Source organism: Ictidomys tridecemlineatus, chromosome 10 (assembly GCF_052094955.1).
Source record: "Ictidomys tridecemlineatus isolate mIctTri1 chromosome 10, mIctTri1.hap1, whole genome shotgun sequence".
NCBI lineage: Eukaryota > Metazoa > Chordata > Mammalia > Rodentia > Sciuridae > Ictidomys > Ictidomys tridecemlineatus.
Genome location: NC_135486.1, coordinates 2,072,081 through 2,097,630, shown reverse-complemented (window position 1 = coordinate 2,097,630; position 25,550 = coordinate 2,072,081). Strand labels below are relative to the sequence as shown.

The 25,550-nt window shown below is 53.9% G+C and overlaps 1 protein-coding gene across 2 annotated transcripts in view; it reads right to left on the bottom strand.

The window, feature by feature from the left end:
* The window catches only part of Uck2 (uridine-cytidine kinase 2), a 54,550-nt gene that overhangs the window by 5,231 nt on the left and 23,769 nt on the right, over positions 1 to 25,550 (bottom strand). The window contains exons 2-6 of one of the 2 annotated variants that reach the window (XM_005319854.4): positions 9,370 to 9,529; positions 8,620 to 8,716; positions 6,245 to 6,387; positions 1,706 to 1,803; positions 48 to 96 (exon numbers count right to left, since the gene is read on the bottom strand). In XM_005319854.4, the coding sequence (XP_005319911.1) occupies positions 48 to 96; positions 1,706 to 1,803; positions 6,245 to 6,387; positions 8,620 to 8,716; positions 9,370 to 9,529 (547 nt within the window). The remainder of the gene's footprint in view (positions 1 to 47; positions 97 to 1,705; positions 1,804 to 6,244; positions 6,388 to 8,619; positions 8,717 to 9,369; positions 9,530 to 25,550) is intronic. The other variant, XM_078022225.1, reaches the window with a different exon arrangement.

The following is a 25,550-nucleotide window of genomic DNA, read 5'->3' as shown; positions in this document are numbered from 1 at the left end:
GGCCTGTGGCTGGCAGCTGCAAGGGTGAAGCGCCCGCAGGGACTCACCGAGGTTGTCTGCACCTCTAGGAATTATCACATCGGCATACTTCTTGGTCTGTGGAGAAAGACATGCAGAGTGTGTTAACAGAGGGGCTCAGAGTGCAGGGACCAGCCCCTCCCCAGGAACAAGGGCCAGCCTTCCTCAGAGCCAGGGAGGAAGGGAGCAGGCAAGGGCAAGAGGAACAGGGCGAAGGTGTTCCATGTCAGTGAGGGCACTGGTCCTGACTGGGCGGCACCTCAAAGCAACCCACAACCCGACTGCTCATCAGGTGCATGACCTGGATGCACTCCATCCACGTTCCAGCAAACCAGGGGCCTCTTAGTTCCTGGGCTAGCCCAACAGTCTGCACCATGACCTGCACAGAACGTGGGCCAGGCACACAAGGGCCCTAAGACTAGGAAAGAGAGGAACAAGAACCACTGGGCTCAAGGGGGCCAGGCCATCTGGACTCTGACACAGTCTGAAGGTGACGGGACTTAGCCAAGGAGAGGCCAGAAAAGGCCCGTGGCCCCCGACCAGCTTCCCTGGCTCTGTAGGCACTCTCCGCGCCTGCCGTGTGAGCAGCCTCACGGTGAACTTCCACGCCAGGCGCTGGCACACAGTCCTGCCAGGCCCAAGGCCAATCCAGACAGCTCTCAGTCCCCGGCTTATGGAGGAACAAGTTGGTCTTTCCTGAGCAAAGAGGGGCTGACAGTGGGAATAAGCAGCAACAACCCAAAAGGCATTTGTCCAGAATCTTCCACTGTGGTGTCCGACAATGAGGTCACTCTGGTTTTTATCATTGAGTTTAGAGCAAGAAGGGCCTTGGACACTGAATGGACACAAAGCTTTCCACAGCTCCTGTGTCCCCTCAGCTGATGGACAGGTGTCAAGATTGCTCAGGCCAGCTTAGAAAGCCTACCTGTGCTGGCTGGAAACAAGTCAAGTCCAACCTGATGTAAGATCTACCAACAGACTTCAAGAGACAGGCTGGGAACACAGTTTCCCAGGAGAGGAGAGAGAAGCTGATCACAGGACAGGCCGAGGAATGCCCAGGCCCAGTCTTACTCCCACCCTGCTCAAGGCCTCTCCAGACTGCAGTCCCCAAAAGACCTCCCTAACTCCCTCACCAGCCTCCCCCTCCTCCCACTGGGGCTCAGCCATGAATCAGCCACCCTGGGTCACGACCCGGTCTCCAGCAGGCTCCCAGCAGGCCTCTCTGGGTCCCCAAGGAAGCACAGTGTGTCCCAGGCTGAGGGCTGGCTTCCAAGGCCCTCGACCCCCTACCTGTCTCCACACTGTCTCACCTCAGCATTCCCAGCTGCCTGGGAGGACTGGAGGGCACAAGAGGAGGCTGAGAGGGCCACCCTGCGGCACGCTGAGGACCACCCTTGGACCTGACAGCCACACCACCTCACACGAAGTGCAGAACTTGCCGAGCCTACTGAGCCAGCAGAAGGCCTGGTATGGCCCTCAGGGGCTCTCAGAGGAAGAACAGAAGGACGGAGCTCCCAGGAACACACAGGACACCAAGCACCTAAGGCTGCCCTCTCTTAGGACTCAGGGTGGAGATGCTCGGAGACAGGAAAGAGATTCGAGCTGGGGACTGCAGCGACTTGCATACCTTTATGTGCACCACAAAATTAAGTGTATATCCAACAAAACAAGCCAAAATGCAACTCACTGGCAAGCAGAATTCCTCAAAGGCAGGCTTGACGAACGTGATATACTGAGACAAAATCTGTTCAAGGTCCCTCCCTCTTTCGCTGATGTCCCTCAGTACTATAAGAGAAGAAAAACAAGGATCAATAAAACAGTGTGGGGGCTACCATGCATCTGCCCGAGGGAGAGCAGGCCCTGGGCTCCCTTCACTCCCACAGGACACAAGCTGGTTCCTCACCTGTGAGAACAGGGCAGCAGCAGCTTCAAAGAAACAAGTTATGTGTCTAGGTCTTACTTCCCCGATTTCACCAAAAATATCGTGGGAAACAGAAGACTGCCTGGGCCAGAACCTGCAGCATTCCTGTGTCAGCCCACAGTGGGCCCAAACCAGACTCCAATGTGAACTGCACACCCAGCACGGCCCTGAGGGCTCAGGGTCACAGGCCGCAACCTGGGCCCAGGCAGGTGGTGGCTCCACGCACCCTTCCCACTTGTCTGGAAGTCCACCAACCCCCTACAGCAGGACAGATGAGTTCATTTTTGGCTCCTCACAGCCACCTGGGCAGGGAGGCCTTGCCCACTTCAGGCTTAGAGATTTGCAAACTGAAGGACTGTCTTTATTGAAAGGACACAGTGGCTCGGGGCAGAGAAGCAACCCAGGTGGCACAAGACTCGGCCACCACTACCATCGCCTAGTCCGTTTCATTCAGGGACTTTCGCCACTGTTAATTCCTTTGTCAAAAAACAGAACGGGGGCCGGTAGCCCTGGCTCTGCCACTACACCCCGACCTCCTTCAGCCTCGGCCCCTTAGGCAGTGAGCCCAGAAGTTTCCATCACCAACACGGCCCTCCATGGCTTGGGATCCTGCTGCCCAGCTGCTGTGTGTTCCAGCCAAGCCAAAGGTTGCCACCCCACCCACCATCAACTGCAAGGGGCCTTTGGCTCCTTCTCCCACATTTCTCAAGTAACGGCTCGAGTGTAGTTGAGACGCACCAAACGCATACAGGCAGGATCTGAGGGTGGACTTCTGGAAAGCCGTGTAGGAACAAGCACTCTGCTTACACTCGAAAGTTTGGACCGGGAAGGAATGGAGTGGCTCTGACCCCGCCCCCCAGGACAGGAAGCCTGCCTCCCAGAGCCACCCCAGAGGGGCAGCTGGCTTTCATACCAGCTCTGGTTATGAAAAGTCTGTGGTCCCCAGTGAGCCAGGACTTGCCTCACACCCACTCTGCCTGTCCACAGAGCCCACCGCCTCCTGTCAGGAAGCAGCTTTCTCCAGCCTTGCGGCGCGGCCTCTGCTCCTGCTGCCCCTGTGGGTCTGATGGGCAGATGTGGTCAGGAGGAAACCCGAGGAACGGCCACATAGCTCCTGTCCATGAACCCTAGCATCTGGCACTCGTAGTGATGACTTCAACAGGACCAAAACATGCAGCCAGGGTGGCCTCTAGCCCTTCACACGTCCCCAGATAAAGCCCACAGTAAAGGAAGCCAGATCAAAGGGGCGTCAGAGCTGGAGGAGAGCAAGTACCCTGGCACCCAGGAGGCCAGGGCTCCCCACAGCCCTGGTGGGGGCTTTGTTTTGCAACACAGGATGCACATGGCTTCCACACTGTGGGAGGCCTGAGCTCCTGCATGGCCAGGACACCCCACACATAGCCTCCTCCGCCCCACTAGGTCCTGGCTCCCTGTGTCCTACAGACCCGGATGCTCATCCACTGGGCCTGATCATGCAGAAAGCAGATGTGCATTAGAGTCACATGAAGAGGGAGGGACAAGGAGGGAGGGGGAACGGAGAGGAAGAGAGGGACGGTGCCTCAGGAAAGCGGCCAGAAGGGCTGTCCTGGCACAGGAACCCTGCAGACCAGAAGGCCCAACTCTGCAGCCAGAGACCCCGCAGGCACCGCCCCCTGCAATGAGAAACCTGCCCCTTGACACAGCCAGAAACAGGACATGCCACGGGCTGAGTCAGAGCAAGGTCTTGGCACAAACCAGAACTCCTGGGACTCACAGCTGGCGGCTGTCCACAGTCTGAAGCCCACCCATTTGCTGGGCTAGGACAGGCCCTTTGAGAGGTCGGGGTCAAGCTCAGGAAGTGACAAGTCTGCCCACGATCCGTGCCTGGCCTCCTCACTTCAGCCCTTCCAACCCAGCACTGCTGTTCCTGGCCTGATACAGCCAAGAGGAATTCAGGAGGAGCCACGACAAGGACAATCCCTCGCTGGTTACGTGGACTCACATCAGCAAGTGGCCGAGGAGCTGTGTCACCCATAGTGATGGCAAGAGGCTGGCTGAGGAGCTGTGTCACCCATAGTGAAAGAAGAGACTGCACATCCCACAGACCCTGGCTCCCTACCTAAGTGAGGTGGCGGGAGGGGCATCAGCAGCCCTGCTCGCCCTGCCCACGTGCCCCCTGCCCTGTACTCCGGGTGAGCAAGGTGAGGAGCTTGTGAAATAGGGAGTGCCTGGAAGCCACGTCCTGAGTACAGGAGCACCTCTCCAAGGCAGAACCCCCACCAGGGCTGACTCAGCGTGGGATCATGTGTGCGGCAGGGCGTGGCAAGGGGCTGGAATGCTCCTGCTCATCCCTCCCTCTCCCACACCCATGCCAGGCCCTTTGTGTGTCCCATGTGGAGAGAATGGAGGCTCAGGGTGGAGCGTGGAGAAGGCCCACCAGGTAAGAAGGAAACAGCCTCGACAGTGAGCAACTGCCGTGTCAGGGTGCACGGGTCAGCAGCGCTGGGCCCGAGGCCTCCAGCTTGGGGGTTCCCCACTCCTCATGGGGACCTCATGCCAGAAGAGGACACGGGAGCTTAGCCCGCACAGTGAGGACCTGCTGGGTCCCTCCCGACCCCCTCCCTGCTTCCTTCCCCAACACCCTGCGCCCCAGGCTGAGTGAGGCCCAGCAGCAGTGACCACATCAGTCCAGTGGTGCCAGCTCCCAGGATGTGGCCTCTGCAGTCCTACAGAGAGCCCAGAGAAAGCACCCCAGCCACCCGAACACAGGGGCTTCTATCTGCCACCCAGGCCTCAACTAACAAACCATAGGCCACCCCACGGAACGGCTAATCCTCACGACACTTGGGGTGCTCATCCAAGATGATCCTCTAATAGGAAGAAGAGCCCAGGACCACTCACTCCTGACTCCAAAGTGTATCCGCTCTGTACCCCAAGCTGCCTCACTGGTCCCGGCAGGAATACCCACAGCAGGCGAGGGGGGCCCAGGCTGGTGAAGCAGAATCGAGGGGTGGAGGTTGGGCTGGGGCTCCCATTACCTACCCACAGAGTCACACAACCCTACCCAGACAGAACTGCACTGCTTACAGCAGGCCTGTCCCACAGTTCCCACAAGGACACCAATGCCTGGGGTGTCCCAAGAGCTGCCCAAGTCACAAAACAGGCGGGAACTCTGCTGGGTCCAAGCACAGGCTCCCATCCTGCTCTTCTCTTGTCACGTGGTGTTCTGCGTCCCTCCCAGCCAGGGACAGAAGTGGGGCTCCAACTATGTGGTGGTACTGCCCCTCAGAAGGGCCCACCCGGTGGTTTCTCCATGTTTCCCCAAGGCCCAGCGGTTCCACCAACAGCTCTGACAATGAGACCACTCCTTCCGATGGACACACACCCGGGATCCATGGCTAGACTGGCTGAGCAGCCGCCCTCACTGCCCCCTCTCCTCTTGCACACAACAGGGACGCAGACTTGGTCACTTTTCATTCCCCTCTCCGCCACCTGTCCATCACCATCCCAATTCCTGCTCTGCTAGTACCTTCTCTTGTCCCCTCTCCCACCACCTACGTGACAGCCTGCCTCAGTCCAGATCCACAGATGGCCTCCCAAGACCTCCCAACCGCCTGCAGCTACGTTTCCTGTCAGAATGACCATCCAGCGAGCAGCAGTGCTCCACTCCCCTGCTGTCCCCGCCCGCCAGCAGCCAAACCAAGTCCTGGGCCTGCAGTGGCCCCCATTCACCTGCCCTGCACCTTCTTGGGTTGCCTGTGCCATCAACAATCCCATCTAGGTCCCAGGCCCCTAGTGTACCACACCCTCCAGAGCTCGGCCCCACCAGAGACCTCTGCACCTCTGGCTGTGGGCACAGGCTCAGCAGAGCCTGCTCGGTGCCATCTGGAAAGACTGGCAAAGCTGGAGCGGCAGTGGTGGGAGGGTCACCCGGAGCTGTGGTGACAGGTTCTCCCATCTCCACGGCCTATGGCTGAGCCAAGGTTGAGACATCCATTAGGGGGCTTCAGGGACCACAAGGAACTAGTGTTTAGTCACCTTTCCCTGGTGTGACAAGCAGGTGGACTTCTGGTTTCAACTCAGTGACCTCACAGCCTGTCTCATCCAAAACAGTCAGTGACTAACCCTTTCTCAAATGTCACCCAGTGTTTGGGTGGCAAGACATCCTGGGGTCGGACTGACGTAGCTAGGCTCGGCCATGTGGACACATGTCTACCCTGGGAAGGCCCAGACTTCTGACACAGGCAAGGGGGTAGGGAGGGCCACTCATGGACTCTCAGGTCCCCTGTCCCCAAGGTGGCCACCAACAGGGCTTTTGGAACACACCTCTTCGGGAGAGCCGGGTGTCTGCATCTGTATCCACAAAAAGTTTCATCTGGAACAGGTCTCGAACCTCCTGGGAATAGAAGGCCAGGATCCCTTCGAAGAGCACCACATCCGCGGGATAGACAGTGACCGTCTCCTCTTTCCTGCAAAGCAGAGGAGACAGGTCAGCTGGGGGATCGCGGTCGCAGCCCCTTCCCTGGGCAAGCTCCTGCCCTCCACAAACTCAGGCACAAAATTAGTGTTGTGTCAATAGAAGAGGTTTAAAATAAAAGGCTTCTGTCCTGGGGGTTCTACCAGGGCGGCCACTGTCCACACATGAACTTGACAGAGCTGTCCTGCAGAAGTACTCCGCTTCTTCCACCGCCAAAGATCTGCAGTGATCGGAGCCTCTCTCCATCAAGACCCTCACTCCACCAGGTGCGAAGACGCACACCTATAATCCCAGCAGCTCAGGAGGGTGAGGCAGGAGGATCACGGGTTCAAAGCCAGCCTTGGTGATTTAGTAAGAGTCAGTGAGATCCTATCTCTAAATAAAACATTAACAAGGGGGTGGGGATTTGGCTCAGTGGTTAGCTTCCCTGGTACCAAGGGAAGAAAAAAAAAAAGACCCTCCGTCCACTGCCTTGGTAGGTGTGGCACAGGCCTCTTCCTGGGCAGCATCTGCTCCAGAATGGCCTTCCTGCGCAGTGGAGCTCCTGGGGCCCCCGCTGCTAGCTCGTCTGTGCTTCTTGGCCTGACATCCATGCCCTACAGGACTAGGACCTGAGGTCTACCTGGCTCCTGCCCCCTTGTCCAGCCGCTGACTCACACCTACCCATCCTTCCTGCTCCCCAGCTGTCCACACAGAACTGTCCACACGATCCCTGAAATGCTTCCCAACTGTCACCTTGGAAATCTCTTGCCAACAACCTCTCCCCAACATACGGCTGCTCTATGCAACTGCTGGAGGTGTCCAGCCTCCTCTCAAGGACCACAGTGCAATGCCTCCTCCTGAGCTTGGGCAGGGGCGGACTCGGTCACCAGCTTACCACACCTTACTAGTTAGTTAGTTGGTGGAACTAACTCCCAGGATGCCCTCCTGCTGTGGTTCCAAGCTACTCTGCCATGAACACTTGGAAGGCGACCGTGAAGCAGAATCCACAGTGCTCAGGAGAGCATGGTGCTGAGGCCAGATCACTGAGAACACCTCTCAGCGTCACCAGCTGGGAGCTGGACAAGGCGTGCTGGTGCAGGGGTCAGGCTCGACACTCATGTTTGCCCTCATTCTCTGGCTGCACTTACCAGCCCCAACATTCAGATCAGCTGCAACTCCTACACTGAACCCCTTTATTCCTGTATCATCTGGGAGGGTCGCCGGCTGACGCGGGGGCATGATGCCTGGCGTCCTGGGCTGGGCACCTCCCTCATGGCGACTCTTGGCTGCCTGCATCTCGAGCCCCATGCCCTCCCTCTTGGCTTCCTCCTCGGACCAGTTCCTTGCCATGCCTAAGGCACCTGAGAGAGGTGCAGGCTGGGTACACACTGCGTTAAGGCTGAGATGTGCAGGCACAGAGCTCGCAGAGACGGCTGGTTCGTGATTACAGAGACATCTGGTAATAGATGAGTTCTAATTTCCTATCAACACTTCAACTCAAGAGAGAATGGGAGAAAAGAGCCAGGAGGGAAGAGTGAAAAGTAGACAGACAGGAGGGCACGCACAGCACCCGGCTGAAACTCCAGAAGGCCGCAAGGAGCCCAGGACACAGAGGAGCCACGCAGGTGCAGTGTGCTCTCCAGGTCAGCATCGGCTGGGACGTCCCCAGAGCTGCCCTGTGAAAGCTGGGTCAGAGTGAGTAGAGAGTCCTACAAGGGCCAAGGGTGCCCGGCATCAGGTAGCAGGAGGGAACTCCCCAGGAGCCCCTTCCCAACACTCAGAGGGAGGAGGACACACTACCCAGCCAGCATCTGTTTCCAGTCAGGGCCACCAAGAAGAGTGAAGCTGTGCTGAGGAACTGTTGGGCCTGGGCTGACAGGCCTCTTGGAGTGTCTGATTGACCCTAAGACCTGCACCTGGCAACCTCCAACCCCCCACACCCCTCCACCCGGTCCAATCCCAAGTCAGCAGGAGAGCAGGAAGAAGGGCTCTTTGTTCCTCCTGCCCTTCCTCCACTGTCCTCCTTACATCCTGTTTCAGGAACAGCTCGGGATGTGGAGCCAGAACACGTGTGCAGCCCTACCCAAGCACCATGGAGCATGCCCGCCTGACCATCCAGGAACGCCCCCCCCACAGGCAGCCAGGGCACAGGGCCATACCATCCCTCCACTGGCAGTGACAGGGTGAAGGATGGGGTGGGAGTGCAGTCTCAGGCTGCTCTGGGTGGCAGGTACCCACTTACCGAGAATGGGAGACGAAGTCATACACGGGAATCTGGACTGTTTTCCCTTCAGTGATTTCTTTGAGAGTCTTCAAGATGAGTTCATTGTCAAAGGCATCTGAAGGAAGTCAAACCGTCAGAATGTCTTGAATTCAAGTTAATTCTTCCCATGACCATGCACTCCAGGCCCAGGTGGACGTGAAAGCTGCCTGGCCTCAGGCCAGCCAAGTGAGCTGACCGCAGGTTTCTGCCCCTGATATGCGTCCCAGGCCTGCACCGTCCTCCCCACCCCGAGTTCAGCCCTGGCCTGGGACTGGCACATGCTCACCAGGAGGCCAATGACTACGGACACCAGGAGCCCTGTGCCTAGCTAGGCCTGACTCCAGCAACTGAGTGCAAGACACACCCAGGCAGCCACCCTGAGCCTATGTGCCGGCCGATGAGCAGGTGACAGGTGCAGTGCAGGCTGCTGCAGCTTGGCAGTAATATGAGGACCCACTGTCGGGTCATTCGGGGCTGGCCCACCTGAGGCCCAGGCTCTCACAGATCCCCAGACATCTCACAGGTCCCCAGACAGTGTGTCACGAGCCAGGCACAACATCAGTGTCTTCCCAAATGCTTCCCAACTGTCACCTTGGTGCTTCTTCCCCAGAAGCCCACAACAGCCCTGCAAGGCAGTTAGTTCTTGAGTCCCCGTTCAACCAAGGGAAGCCCAGAGGGCAGCACCTTCCCCTGGCAGGACTGAGCCACTTCCCCGCCCTCCTGACTCACCTGGGTGATCAAAATTGAACTGTCCCTTCAGGGCTTTGGCCTTCTGGTCCGACGTAAGGACACGGTAGAAGCTGTCCTGGCTCAGGATGACCACCTGCTTCTGGCGGTAGTCCACCTCGTTCTGCCCCAGGAGCTGCACGATCTTGGCACAAACTGAAGACTGCAGGAGAGAGAGCATGTGGGGGTAAGGGGCAGCATGCAGGGTAAGGGGCAGCCTGCAGGCAGGAAGAGCAGTTGCTGGGCTGCCATGAGGCTCAGGAGGGCTGCATCTCCACAGAGGGCAGAAAGGCCCAGGCTGTGGCTGCCCAGAGGCCAGCCCTCTCCTCCCTCCCTCCCCTCGCTGCAGTCCCTGCACTTGGGTACCATGGTGCAAGGTGGAGCAGACAGGTTCTGCCTTCTCTCCCATAAATACACAAACAAGGCAGCAGAAAGTAGGCCCCAGGGGCCTGGACACCTGTGGACATCCTCTGTCCCTGCACTTGCAAGCCTAGCCAGCCTCAAAGCCAGCCAGTGGAGGGCTGGGATGGTGCCCTCGCTCTTCTTCTGCGGGCCACTTCTGCTCTATCTCTAGCCACAGATGCCACCCAGTGGCAAGCCAGGGCCTTTCCAAAGACGTGTGCCACAAGCATCACCCATGCCCAAGGAGCCCAGAGCGTCTCAACCACCTGGACACCAGCTCCCAGTGAGCAGCCTGTGGGCTCTGAGCTGTGCCTGGGGACGCACACATCTGCCTGTACCCGCCAAAACTGCAGGCAGTATGCAGAGAGGGCCATAAAAAGTGGATCCAAAGCAAGGAGGTACTGAAGGGCTCATTCAATTAACTAGTTTCTTTTTTTCATTTGATACAAAGTTTAACTTTAAAATGTCTATATTACAAAAATTCTGGAAGCCATAACTCAAGGCTCCTTGTGGAACTGGTTGACCTAATTACAACAGATGCAAAATCAGCATATTTAGAGGTATTTGAGGTTCAACCTTAGAAGGATTTTTTAAAGTTACAATTCTTACAAAAGCGTTTGAGCATAAGGAAATGGGCCACTCCTGTTGCAGTAGTCTATGAAAATAAAACTGTCTTACACAATGTACCCTGTTGTACCAGCAGTGACACAGAACTTGGAAGAATCTTGGAGGAACAGTAATATGTGGTGGGACTTGTTAATTATTTGTGGGTAATTTACTTAGCTTGCGTGACTCTTCTTCATATTAATACAGATGAGCATTTTAAATTACTTATGACTTTGGGACTGCATACCTGCCCCCCCACACACACCAAATCTCAGAAGGTAAAACTTGAAGGTGACTTTCATCCAAAAACAATTACAAACCAAGTTTTTAAACATCTGTCTGCCAATAATTTCCTTTTCCTAACTGGCAACTGTGTCCTACATTCTCAGGTTGTCAGAGAATAGTGTGTACCTGTAGCCTCTACTAGCAGAGAATCCAAAAGAAAGTGGGCGGGGTGGGGGTGCCCCTCGTAAAACTAAAGGGAGACATTGGAGCAGATGAAGGGGCCCGGGGAGGGAGGCAGGGAGAGAAAGGGAAGTGTTGAGGAAAGATATGGGCCAGATGATACTGTTACTGTATTCATGAACAAATACGAAACAACAAATCCTACCATAACGTGTGACTACAAATCGCCAGTTAGGAAAGGGGGGAGGATTCCACTGGGAAGCCCGGAGAGCAAGAACAAAGAAGGCATTCTGGTGCCAGTGATTCCTAAATGGCCATCCGGGTCAGGGCGTTTTTATTACTCAGTTAAACCCACTAAATGTTGCTGATATGAGCGGCAATCCCACCAACCAGCAGGCAGAAAAGCTGTCCCCCTAATGTTGCAGCTCAGTGTCCCAAGCCAGGCATGACCTGGGCATGCGTTTTAAGACTGGGCTAATAAGCAGACATAACAGCAACTCTGTCTTTACCCACTGCCCACCTGGGTGTCTCCTTTACTCCAGGTCCCCTTTGCCCTAATCCTGAGTAGGGAGGGGCACAGGGTAGGTGAGATGGTGGAATGAGACGATCATCACTGCCCTAGGTACATGTGTGACTGCACAAATGGTGCAGCTCTGCACCATGTCCAACCAGAGAAATGAAAAGTTGTGCTCCATTTGTGTACATGAAATGAAACGCATTCTGCTATCATGTGTAACTAACTGGGGGTTGGGGGGGATGGGGCTTTGGTGCACACCTGTAATCCCAGCAACTCAGGAGGCTGAGGCAAGAGGATTACAAGTACAAGGCCAGCCTCAGTAACTTAGGGAGAACCTCTGTTAAAATAAAAACTAAAAAGGTGCTGGGGTAAGGTGCTCAGTGGTAATCCCAAATTCAATCCCCAATACCACCAAAAAAAAAAAAAAAGGTATGGAAAATTTTACCCTATGTGTATTTGCCCACAATTAAAAATAATTATTACAGCCGAAGGTGTCTCTTGCCATGTGCTAAACCCTGGGCTCGGTGACATCATTTAGTTATTAGTTATTCCCTGTGATGGGAACAACTGGTAGGCCAATTCTGTGGACAGACCACCAGGGCCCAGAAAGGCTGGGTGACTCAGGCACAGGTAGGGACCAGGTTGCCAGCCCAATGGGCCAGGACCCCTCCCAGGCAGGCGGATGCAGTGCTGGGGACCTGGACTCTGCCTCGACTTGCAGTGTATCTGGAATAATCCTGTCCTTGCCAGTGTGGCACTGAAAGAGGAGGACAGGTCTGCCAGGGCTGTGGGCTGATTCTGAACACAAAGTCGAGATGAGGTCAACGTAGGATCTCGGGAAGGAGAAGTGGAACCCATGAAGATCAGGAGAGTGACTCAGGACACCTTCACGTGTGCAGCAGCGGCGGAAGACTTAGTCCATCCCATCCCCAAATGAGGGAACTGACCAAGTTAGTGCTAAGGTCTCACAGTGTCGGCAGACTTCAAACTGAATCTCATCAACAATGACAAGTAGCAGGGGGATTTTCAGAGGCGAGGAGCCTTGGGGACGAGGCCTCACTGGTGGGACCAGCCGGCAGCAGGTCTCGCTTTCCAGAGGGTGTGGACACAGCAGTCCTCCCTTTCACCCTCTGCTCCTCCCGCCAAGTGAGTACACGGCCGTCCCTCCAGAGGACACTGTGACAGATGCTACTTGGAAGCTGAGCCAGAACCTTGGCCCAGGGCTGCCAGCCTTGGGAACTATGAGCAATGAAGTCTGCTCCCCACAAAAAGGCCCCACAGCCAGGACCTTGTCTCGGGGCAGCGCCTAACACAGTGAGGTAACGAGCCACTTGTCCAGACCCTGTTGACAGAGGGTCTGTGGCTGTAAGGGAGGCGTGAGGCCATGTGGACTTGCTTCTGAAGAGCTGGGGGCTTCCTCCTAGTCCACAGGAGCCACAAGGAACTCAGCAGCCCAGCCCTCCCCAGGGGGCCGGAGGACCCTCCCAGTCACCTGCCAGGTGTCAGATCAGAGCTGAGCAACCTCCACCCTCCTGGCAGCACCACAGGAGGCCCAGAGGACTGGGCCAGCACTGGATGAGGAGCCCCCCAGAAGCTCCAGCTCCAATCCCTGACCTCCAGGCGGGTCCTATAGGAGTCCCTCCGAGAAGGCCCAGAGCTGAGAACACATCTGAGAAAGATCCTGACCGTCAACAGGCACCAACCTAAGCCCCGGGCTTTTTGGTGTACTGACCAGCTCACTGAGCTCTAGGGCTGAAAGGGGGCCTTAAACACTCCTGGGTTCATAAAACTCAGGTTTGGCACCAGCGCTGAGACATCAAACTGGATCAGAACCAGCTTGGACTGGCGAGCACAGTGGGCCCCCTCAGGACACACTGCACACCAGGGACTCCTCCACGATGTCAGCTGCCCCTTAGGATCTACAGGAGCCTCCAGGAACCCCCCAGGCCCATAACCTGAGGATGCTCAAGTCCTCGAGTTCGCCCAGGGCCCGTGCACACGCTCCTCTCTCCTTCACAGCTCCCTTCAGAGGACTTCCACCCTAAGGCAACACAAGTGCTACATAAAAGGTGTCAAAAGTCCATCGTGCTTGGTGCAGCTGCAGCCTAAGCCTGGTTACACAGGGACAAGCACCTGGAGACAGGGCCAGCTTGACCCTCAAAGCAACCCTGACATGGGTCTTCTCACCCCCGTCCTGAGCATCAGGAAATGGAGCCAGGGAGGCAGACCTGGCCCAGGAGCACAGGTTTGGAGAACGGCTGGCAGACACAGCCTTCGCCCTGGCAGGCCAACTGTGGGACAAGCGCCCTTCACCACCACAGGAGCCGAGGGAACCTCTTCCCTCCCTTCCTAGGCGGCAAGACCACAGCGTTCAGCCCCAGCGAAGCTCATTCCTGCTTCCTGTGAGCTCTGCAAAAGCCCCCACTGGCTGGGCCCTTCAGAGTTGACCCTTCCTCGGTAGGAAATGCTGTCTACGATGCCTGTGCACATTTGGGAGAGAAATAAGAGGATGGCGCTGAAAACCTCAGCCCACGGTGCAGTCACTGGGTACACCTTTCAGAAGGCAGGAGACTGGAACCCAGCGGCCCAGTGCAAGGAGAAGGAGAGCACAGCGTGCCCTGTGGGGGCCCCTGCAGTGCATCCTGGGCTGAAGGCCACTCAAGGGCAGGCACCGTGTGTGGATAGACAGCACCAGAGCACTGTGCTGGACAAGGCACACCGGGTTGACTCTCCCATTCCACAATCCCTCTCCAAACTGGAATCCGAGGTCAGACTCCCGAGTCTGACCTCTTTAGTTCTCCTCCAGCAGGTGTGAGGGACAAGAGCAGGTACCCAACAGCCACTGTGTGTTCTGGAGAGATGGTTTCCTTCACTATCTTTGAAAACTCAATTTGTAGCTGGGCACATTGGCACATGCCTGTAATTCCAGTGACTCGGGAGGCTGAGGCAGGAGGATCACAAGTTCAAGGCCAGCCTTAGCAACTTAACAACACTTTTCTCAAATAAAAAGGGCCAGGGTGCAGCCCTGTGGCAGAGCACCCCTGGGTTCAATCCCCAGTACCATAAAAGGAAAACTCAATGTACTACTTACTCCTCACAACTTTTGAAGAGAAGGGCTCAAGTCCTCCATAGCAGCCCAACTCCTCCTGTGTTTTCTGCTAGATTCTGCCATACCTATCATTCACCAACACATCCAGGGCACCAAACCCCAAAACGTTAAGAAAAAGCCGAGCATAGTCGTACACTCTGTAATCCCAGGTGCTTGCGATGCTGAGGCAAGAGGATCATGAGTTCAAGTGAGTCTAGAGCTGGGGGATGTAGCTCAGTGGTCAAACACATCTGCCTTCCATCCCCAGTACTGGGGGAAGGGGGTCTGAACCACAGGGGACCACAGAAAACAACCCCCAAAGCTACAAAGATCATGTTACTGTATGAAGGACAGAGAATTAGTCACTTTGGAAGCTATCACAAACTATCAGGGCTCATCCACCATGAGAGAGAGGGAGAGAGAAGGCAGTCATGCTTTGAACGTCATGACCATCTTTGACTAATCTGTGAAACTGAAGTGCTGCTGGCTAACTCTTGTTTAGACCCACACAAGCATTCCAACTGGCATGGCGGGTCCAGGAGCAGCTCATGAGCAGCAGAGCACCTGTGGGCCTCGAACCTGGCCTGACTGGCTTCATACAGCAGCGGGGTCCTCTGCACACCTCACGCAGTGGTGCACAAACACGCACCTGCCACATGAGCCAGCACCCTACTCCTGGGCCTCGTCCAGTGAAGGAGCACCAGGCCACAGGGGTGTGCAGGAGCACTCGGATGTGTGCAGGAGCAGCCGGGGAGCTCTGCGAGCAAGGGCTGCCCAGAGGCCTTCCCACTGCGCCCCAGCAGGAAGCCTGCGGTCTCCAGTCAGGCAGAGACAGAAAGAAGGAAGAAAAGAATACCGCGCCACCCCTACTACCCTACATGTGACAGAGCTGCAGGAACAGAAAGGACCTGGTGGCTGGTGGGGTGAGGGACAAGAGGACCTGTCTTAAAGCCCATGCCGTGAAGTGGGGAGGCTCAGAGAGGCTGTGTGTGAATCTACAATCACCTCAAAATAAAAAGCACAGTGAACATAAAATGAAGGACCCTCTTTTGCTTTTTGTCATTTATAATCCCAAAAACTCAGCCCTCACCTTTCAAAATTCCTTCTTCCTCAAAGTACTGCTAATTAATAATTGATTGGTGTGAATATCTCTTTCCCTTGGGGCAGACTGAATTGGAAGTGGGAGCCCAGGACAGGCGGTGAGCTGAACCTCTAGCCTCCCAGAACCTCAGCATGTGACCTGGCTTGGGAAAGGTCCTCGCAGCTGTGATAAAGATACCAATCTGAACCAAGATGATCCTGCACTAGGAATCAGGACAGGTGAAGGTGCAGAGAGACGGGTAGAGTCGCACCAAGACAAGTCTGGGACTAGGGTCTGTGCCAGAGATAGCCCCAGGCCAGAGAGAAGCGTGGCCACTCTCCTGCCGACCCTCCAGATTTGGCTCCTCTAGACTCAACTAAGGTCACAAATCTCTGTTGTTTCAAGTCTGGAGGGATTTGTTCCAGCAACCCATGGAAACTGATACACCTGCCAAATTCAATTTGTTTAAAAATTTCCTTTCATTTTTTGGTACCAAGGATTGAATCCAGGGTGCTTAATCACTGAGCCACATCCCCTAGATCTTTTTAACTTTTATTTTGAGAGATTCTTGATAAGTTGCTTGAAGCCTCACCAAATTGCCAAGGCAAAACTTGCAATCCTCCTGTCTTGGCCTCCTCAGTCACTGGGCCACCAAAGGAGGTCTGGGTTTTTTTCAAGTCACAACAGATGTGAGGGCTTCCTTCTACTAAGTACCCCCCGCACCGTTTTTCTCCCCTCCCAGAAGACACATGCCCATAAAGACTGTGCATGTCGTTACAGTTTATAATCTTTTCTTGCATAACTGTTTACTCTGATAGTAAACGCTTCTCTGGAACTCCTGTGCCTGCTTCACCAAGCACCCCAGTTAATCATTATCACCCCCATGAAACAGACCCGCTGAGCAGACGGCGTGCTGTCCCCTTACAGACCCGCTGAGCAGACAGCGTGCTGTCCCCTTGGAGACAGGAGTTGCGCAGATCCAGCAGTGAGCTTCAGGGTCTTCAAAGCCAGCAGCAATCACTCTGGGCAGATGTGTGAGCAGCAGCATTTCAGAGCTTCTGCCTCAGAAATGCCCAGGGCACTTCTGGGCAGAATGAGTTTTTAAGAAGCAAGACAAGGAGAACCACTCACCCACCACATGGCATCCAAGGAAAATGCAGGTGGCTCTAGAATCAGTCTGGGTGCTCAGGACAGGACGGGACCGACTGCACCACACTGGTGACACTCATGCAGTTCACCCTCCGAGTGCTGGCATCCTTTGCACAAAGCTGTCGGCATGGAACAAAGGCTCCGAGGACCTCGTCTCCAGGGCGCGTCCAGTTCCCTCTACAACCACTCTGCACAGTCCACGAGAACATCATTTCTGGAACTCTGCTGGAACCTTCATGAGGCACCCGCTTAATTCCTTCACATCTATGAGACTGCACCAGACATCCTCACGGAACTCAACCACAGACACTGCTAAAACCGCACCACGGGTATAACTCAAGCCCCAGGGAAGAACAGCACCCCGTCCTTCTGTTCAGTTCTCTCCTGAGAAAGCAGGGACCAGAGCCAGCTCCCCACCCTACACTGGGAAGAAAAGGAAGTCTCGGCAAAACAAGCTTCTGTACACATTCAAATCACAAGGTAGTCCCTTAATAGGCAGGTGGAGCCAAGCGCAGGAAGCACACCTGTCATCCCTGCAAAGGCAGGAAGTTCAAGGCCAGCCTCAGCAGCTTAGAGAGACCCTTTCTTTAAACAAAAATAAAAAATAAAAAGGGCTGGGGATGGGGATATGGCCCCGCGGTTAGGCAATGCTGGGTTCAATCCCCAGTACCAAAAAAATAAGAACAGGTGGTGGACCCAGAAAATGGTCCATGCATAAAAATTAAAGTCAGAGCACTATAGTTCTGGTAGGGTAGATTTAATGGCTGAAAAAGAGCAGCTCAATCTACGCGGAGATCATGAGGAACTACAGGGAGGAGCCATGCAATGAGTGGGCCCTTCAGAAACAGCCTGAAGTCGTGGGGGGCCACAGCTGGGGCTCTGGGCAGCAGGCAGGGTAAAGGCTTGGTGTGAGGGGAGGAAGAGCCACCCCGCCAGAGGCACAGGCCTCCAGGAAGAAAGGCAGGGGAGGTTTCTCCTGAGGTCCCACTGGAGGGCTGCAGGGGAGACCAGCAATTTGGAAGAGCAGGTTTTACAGAAAAAAGATGAAGGGCATTGAAAAGAAGGGGCTGAAGAGATGGCCATCTTCCACAAGAACCCAACACCCAACCGGAGGGATTTCCTCACCAAGGTGGCTGAGCAAACAGGGATCACAAAGAACGACACAGGAAGAGGTAGCTCTGCTTCCTCTCATTATAAAAGCTGCTGTGTAATAGCTGGGGTGGAGGGGAACAGAGAGACAGAGAGAGGGAGGGAGGGAGAGAGAGAGGGAGACAGAGAGAAAGAGAGAAAGAGAGACAGAGACAAATAAGTAAAACAAACAAGTCGGTGTGGTGGCCCACGCCTGTAATTCCAACTCTAGAGGCTGAGGCAGGAGGATCACAGGTTCAAAGCCAGACTTAGCCACTTAGCAAGACCCTTCTCAAAAATAATAAGCAAATGAATAAATAAGAATAAATAAAGTTCCTTCCGTAAACTTGGAGAGGTGGGAGGTGAAAGAACAGAGAGCCATTAGGAGAAGGTGACCTAACTGAAGTTATTCCCACCAAAAGTATGTAGAAACCAACTCACAGCCTAATAAAGTCTTATAGGGAGGAATAGAACACCTCGCTCTACTCTTGTATGTTCTAAGTTCATCTCTTTGGTGTCCTTTTCTGATGGAACTCAACAAGGAACCACATAACAAGGGACTCATCCTGCAGCCTACAACATCTTTCACCTTTTCACCAAAAGGTGAAAGATGGAGAAAGAAGCCAATATGGCAGCCACTGGTTACATGAGGCCACTGAGTATTCAAAATGTGTCCAGTCTGAATTGAGGTGTGCTATGTGTTAAAGAGACTTTCGATTCCAAAGAATTACTAGGACAAAGAAAATGAACATGAAATATCTTACTAACAGTTATTTTCTTTGCAAATTATGTTGGTAATCCATTGGGTTAAGTGAAAATACATCAAAATTAATTTCTCTATTTTTTAAAAAGTAAAAGAGAACAAGGTAACATTCTGTATCTTCACTATAGTACTATATATCCATATTTATATTGTCATTTTTATGTTATCAAAATTCATAACTATAAAACTAAATAGGGCAAATTATACCATATAAATTATATCTCAACAAACATGACTTTAAAAAGAAATCTAGCTCATGAAATGTTTTAACAGTATTGAGCACATACTGACCACCTGATAAATAATGGTATTATCATAATTCATTAAAACAACTAGCATCAAGCTGTTTCATAGTGGGGCAGAGATGGGGAGCATGGGAGGAATAGATGAACTCTAGATAGGGCAGAGGGGAGGGAGGGGGAGGAAGGGGGCTGGGGTTAGGAATGATGGTGGAATGTGATGGACATCATTATCCAAAGTGCATGTACGAGGACACAAATTGTGTGAATATACTATGTATACAACCAGAGATATGAAAAATTGTTCTCTATATGTAATTGTAATGCATTCTGCTGTCATGTATAACAAATCAAAAATTTTAAAAAAGAATAAATAAAGGCAGAGGATAGATATAGCTCAATGGAAGAGCACTGCTGGGTTCAATCCCCAAGGTAACTTCTGTATCTTCATATATCCAATTTATATTGTCATTTATTATATTTTATTTTAAAAAAGAAAAGAAAGAGTTGGCTTCTTCCTTTCACCAGACACAAACCTATGTGCCACAAGTCTGGGTCAAGCTCTTCCCAGACACCTTCCGTGCCCAGGTGGTAGCTTCCTCCAATATGGAGGCCACCACCCCTCTCCCCCACGAGGGCGGAGTCTGTCGCCTGGGTAGGTGCTGACTGAAGACGACTGAAGTGTACTTCTCTAGAATTCTGCACTGTCCTTGCTTCATTCATTACTAAATGTTGGAACTGAAAACCAGACGTGAAACTAAGTTTATCCGTGGTTGTTTACCCTGATCTACTTACTTTAACCTGGTCTTTCATTATACTTCCATTACTTTTCAAGATAGTTAATTTTCCCAATAAAAACATTCCCAAAATGTCTCCATGATACAGAATTCACATGGCACGACATTGTAAGGTACAGAGGCTGCCTCCTTCCCAGCCCACCCCCAGCACCTGTGACCCCTTCTCTGGCTGCCACCATTTTCAGTCCTACATACACGTGTTTTAGGGGGAGCCCGTATATATAAAATCACAACTGTATGGAAACCTTTCAAACACGACACAGTCTATACATTCATTTGCTCAGATACCTCAAAAATCATGCCATCAGTACTTCTCAGACTGCCTAAGGGTTCACACTGTATGAAAGAACCATGTCTGGTCCTCTGTCAGCGGACAATTGAATTATGTCTAAACTTGATAAGCTTTATATATGAACCCACATATAACTGTAAAATAAATTTCCTGATTTGTTAGAGAGGGAAAAAAAAAAAATCAGCATTTTTTAGTCCAGTTAGCCTCCTTCAACACTTTACATATACCATTTCACCATACTCCTAGAATCTACTTCTTACCTAGATGGGGTGGTGCACACCTGTAATCTCAGCAACTCAGGAGGCTGAGGCAGGAGGATCACAAGTTCAAAGCCAGCTTCAGCAACTTAGCGAGGCCCTAAGCAACTTGGAAAGACCCTGTCTCTAAAAATATGAATATATATATATATGGTAGGGGATGTGGCTCAGTTGTTAAGTGCCCCTGGGTTCAATCCCTGCAACCAAAAAATAAAAAAGAATCTAACTTCTTAATTGTCTCCATTTGCCTTCCTGTTTTAAATGAGATTAAACACAGTTGATGGACCTAGCAGGCTTCTGTTTTTCTGAAACTAGTCTGCCGATGTCCTGTCTTCCCTTCTGTTATTAGACGTCTTTTATTCCTGATTTATAACAGTTCCTCATGTACCAAGAAAGCTGGCTATCTCTCCTGTGGATCACACATTCCTGGGGGTGGGGTACACAGTGCTCTACCACTGAGCTACACTCCAAGCCCATTTTGTTTGAGACAGGGTTGCACTAAGCTGCTGAGGCTGGCCTAGAACCTTCATGGGTCATAAATTCTTTTTCAGTTAACTATCTTTTTACTTTAAAGAAATATTTTGTACTGAAATCTGTTAATTCATGGCTGATTGATCTTAGTTTGTTTTTCTGGGTTTTTTAAATCATGTTGTACTTAGGAAAACGTCCTCATCCTGAGCTCTCTCTCCTAACGCCCCAGCTTGCCCATTCCATGCCTTCTCTCTTCCTCTCCAGGGGCTCTCACCCCTGAGTCCTCACACAGATCACAGAAGCCACAAGAGGGCACCAACCCAGCGGCCCCCAGAGACCCGATCACCTGCTGGAAGTGACGGCTGCGGGGGGGGGGGGGGGGGGGGGGGCACCTCCTGTAGTCACGAGGCCTGGCACATGGCAGCCAGGCTCCCCTGTGAAGCAGGGGGCATTTCCCGCCCCAGGCAGGAATTTTCTGAAGGCGGGGGTGGTCCGGCTATCACTGCCAGAGGAACAGCTAAATGGCCTGCTCTGCAGACGTGCACCCCCAGGAAACCCGCACTGACCCGAGAAACAGCCCCCGGGCTGGAGGCGGACATGAGCAGCTCGGCCTCGCCGGGCTCCTTGTCCCGCCTGCGCCAGCCCTGCAGAAACCCCGCAGAAACCCCCCAGAAGCCCCTCTGCCGCTGTCTGTCATCCCCAGGAGCAGAGCCCCATGCAGGTCCAGCTTTCTGAGCCTCTGAGGGCTGAGCGTGGCCTTCACACAACAAAGCTGCCTTTCAACAGTGGACAGTGACCACGCGTTAGTGCTGCCCCCTTTCTTCATGCACACGTGGAGGTCACCTCAACACAGTCAAAGGCCTGCAGTGACGAGCACCAACGTGGCAGAGCAGCGGTGACTTGCTGGCACCTAGAGCACTTCCTGCCAGTGAGACATCATCAGAATCAGCACTCCTGTGAAAATGGGCGTTATGACAGAGGAGGAAGGGAATCAAGGGATGGGGTCCCACCCTGGGGACCCGAGGAGCTCCTACAGCTCAACCACACAGGACCTGGCAGGAAACTGGTCACAACTGAAGGGCTTTCTCCAAGAAGGCCGGTGACTCTGCAGACCCCTCAAGAGAGACTTCAGAAGGTTCAGCGGTTTTCTATTTAACTGCAGCCCGTGTGTCCCCACCTGGTCAGCCTCCCCACACACTCTGGAACCACATCCCTAGTTTATGTACATTTATTAACATCATTGGTCAAAAAAAAAGAAAAAGGGAGTTGGGGATGTGGCTCAAGCGGTAGCGTGCTTGCCTGGCATGCGTGCGGCCCAGGTTTGATCCTCAGCACCACATACCAACAAAGATGTTGTGTCCGCCGAAAACTAAAAAATAAATATTAAAAATTCTCTCTCACTCTCTCTTTAAAAAAAAAGAAAAGAAAAAGAAAGAAAGAAAGAAACATGAAAGAAGCGCAGTAGGAGAAGTGGCAGAGACACAGTGGAACACCTACAGAGTCCCTGATTTAAGTTTTGCTTGGGGCCATGAAGTTGGTGTTACTTTTCTGGAAGCAGAACGGTTAGGAAGACTCACAGCCTGTCTGAATCCAGATGTGGTTTCTGGGCTCAGATGATGTGGCTCCCCATCCTGGAGCCTCAGCCTCTTTATCTGTGAGACAGCCAGCCAGGAGTCCCCCATCTGACACAGGCACATAATAAACACTGGGTAGGCCCGAGGCCTACACAGCTGACAGGTGACAGTTGAGAACTGACAAGTTGCTGCTGTGTCTACAGTTTGTGCTTCCTGGAATTCCCATGTGGAAATCAGACCCACAAGGCAATGGAATGGATACAGGGCTGGGGTGCAGTGATCCCTCACAAACGGGATTGGTGCCCTTGTACAGGGTGCTGGAGCCACGTGCAAACGCACAACAAGCCCTTGTCATGCAGAGAACTGGCTTTGCCTGACACCAAGGCTGCTGTGGCTCTGTCGAGGACCTCCAGCCTCCAGAACTCGGAGAAGTAAGTTCCCACTGTTTGTTAACGACCCACTCTAAGGTGTTTTGTTACAGCAGCCCAGAGAGATTGAGGGTTGCTTTATTTCCTTTTTTTCAACAAAGAGCAGTTTGAAGCACGGACATACTCCTGGTAAAGGGTCAAGCATTTTAGGTTAATCACAGACTTGGGCCCACTGCCACGCGGTTCCAAAGATGCTAATGGAAAACAAGTGAGTGAAACACAGTGAACAGATATGGCCTGAGATTAAGAGTCCACAGTGGGGAAGGGACCGTAAGGCCCACAGCCACAGCCCTCTCCCTTTCTACCGACAGTGGCAAAGGCAGCTCAGAAACCATGGTGTGTGGTCCCAAAATAGAGAGAGGACCAGGGAGAGGGGTAAGCACAATCATGAAGGTGGAGGCAGGTGGTCAACAGCCTCCCGCAGGCAGTGGGCCTGGACTGAGCATCGGAGGCTGCCCCATAGCACAGCAGGGTGGGTGCTTGTCAGACCCAGGGGCCTGGGCTGCAGTGAACTACAAGGAGCACCGAGCCTGCTGCAAACTGAGCTGCCTCTGCACAGCAGCAACCCCAAGGAGTGACAGCTGGTCACCCAAGTGTCTAAAGGAGAAGGCAGGCGTTTCCTCCCCAGATCTGAGCTTAGGACGGACTTTCAATCTCATTGCTCTTGTGACAGGGTATTACTTAGGTCTCAAAAGCAGGAGAAAGTTCTGGGACCTGGGCCCTAAGGGCAGGATGCCACTTCACTGAGCAGGAATGCTCAGGATAAAGAGGTTACTAAGAGACTGGAGAGGTGCAGTCCAGGTGAGCCGAATCAGACAGTGGCTAAGGGCAGCGGCGGACTCCAACAGGAGGGAGGCGATGGCTCCACACTACAGTTGCTCCTCTAGACATCCAGAAAAGTCAGGGGCCGCAAAAAGCATCAACCTCCACTCGCAGGCTTCCAGCAGCCTCCTCTGCAGGCGAGGACAGGAGGACAGCATTCCCTAGGGACACTTGTCCCAAGAAGTTCAAAGTACAGGTGGAATGTGGCTTTTCGCATATATTTTATTACAGCCCATGTCCCTGTGCCTAATGTGCAACTCTGAACTTGACCTTTTTATTCTTCAAACTACAGTTATGAAACATGTTGTAGCAATAAAAGCAGTCCCAGCAGAGGATTCACGCGGCCGGCGCCGACCTGGGGAATCCGATTCATGATTCACCCGGCCTGACTCTGCTGCTAACCAGGCAGCGCCCACAGCCTTGAGTGACAAACACATCAACGGAGCCACCTCCCCCTGCACTGTCATACGGTGCACATAGCTGGAGTGCCTGGCCTCGGGGTCACCCACCTCACAGCAACTCATCTGTCCCCGTAAGAAGGATCCTACCAGCCCCCTCTACAGGGAGCAGCTTCTGGCAGGGAAGGGAGAGCCCCTGTGGCCCAGAGCCTGTTCCTCTAGGTGGCAGCCCTTAGGCTAAGGCATGGCTTGAGCACCAGGCGGGAATCTACTCAGGGGCCTAAGGAGGGGCAGGAAGCAGCAGCTGCTCACTCAGCACAGCCTGTGACAAGTCCAGACACTTCTATGGCAAAGCCTGGCACAGCCACAAACCTTTATGGACGCGGGCACTCTCCAGGGACAAGTTCCCAGAGGAGCAGAGCAGCTGGCTGCTTACCTGCTCACCCAGCAGCAGACAGTGAATTAAGGCAAAGCTGCAAGGGGGCAGACCCGGCACCATAGCCACTCTCACCCCCAGGAAAGGGAGGGGCGTCAACAGACCCACACACACACAGGAAGCTCAGGGCAGAAGCGAGGTGCGCAGATCCACAGGTGCTTCCTGGAACCCCTGACTGGCTGAGCAGCCTCGGGTGGCTGCTTACCTCTGAGCCTCCACCTTCTCCCCCATGATAGAGGACCAGCACACCTCCCCTCTCAAGTTGGAGGACACATAAATTTCAATCTCTGTGCACCCTGATCAGTGGCTAGAATCTCCATAATTGCTACTAGTCCTACAGGCCCACCCCGTGCACACCTGGCATGCCCTGAACTCATGTTTTGTGGTGGTCTGGAAGGAGCAACTCCAATCCTGCTACTACACCCACCCCTGCAGTCTCACAGCGCTGACCCTGGACTCCCTCAGTCCCTCCAGCAGTGGTACACACCTGGCTCTCTCCCCTCTGGGAGCACTCAACCTTTCCAGAGGGGGGACAACACTGGCAGCCTAAGGAGAAAGCTCAGAGGGTTGAGGAGACGACGCAGGCCACGGGATGGGGCACACCAACAGCAGGCGCCAGTTTGGGCCCCCAGGAAGGACACATGGAGTCCAGCAGTAAGGGCACAGTCAAAGCTGTGCTTGGCAGCTGTCGAGCGGCCCCACCGCTGCTCCTGCCTCGCTTGGGCTGTGTGCTGGGCGTGGGCACCACTGCCGCTCAAGACCTCTCCACCCTGCACCACTTCTGCTGCCCCTTCCACTGCGGCTCAGGCCGCTCCCCCTAGGCACCCCTGCTCAGCTCTCCCCACCAGGCCACTCCCCACCGCATCGTCAGCAGCTCTCTCCTCTGTCTGCAGCCAGGAACCAGGAGGCGGCAGGCACTCGGTGCTGGCAAGTGCATGCATGACTCAGTTGGCACCTGCTGCAGGCTGCCAGGGCCTCCTGGGCTCCGAGTGGCTGGCAGAGGCAGCATTCAGAAGACGACGGGCTCAAACACACCACCCCTCACAAGACTGACTCAGGATCAGCTGGGAAAGCAGGCAGGAGGAGTAGCCACACCTGCTCTTCTGGCCCCCAAACCTCTGAGAGACCTGAGCAGAGACGTCAACAGACCCCCCTCACCCAGGAAGCTCAGGGCAGGAGTGAGGTGGGCAGACCCACAGGTGCTTCCTGGAACCCTGCTTCTCATCTGTGTCAACACAGGCCAGGAGGGAGAGAGAAACCCACAGGGCCCTTGAGGCCCCACGCCTAATTCTCAAACTTTGGTGGCACATGCCTGTGATCCCAGCGCCGCC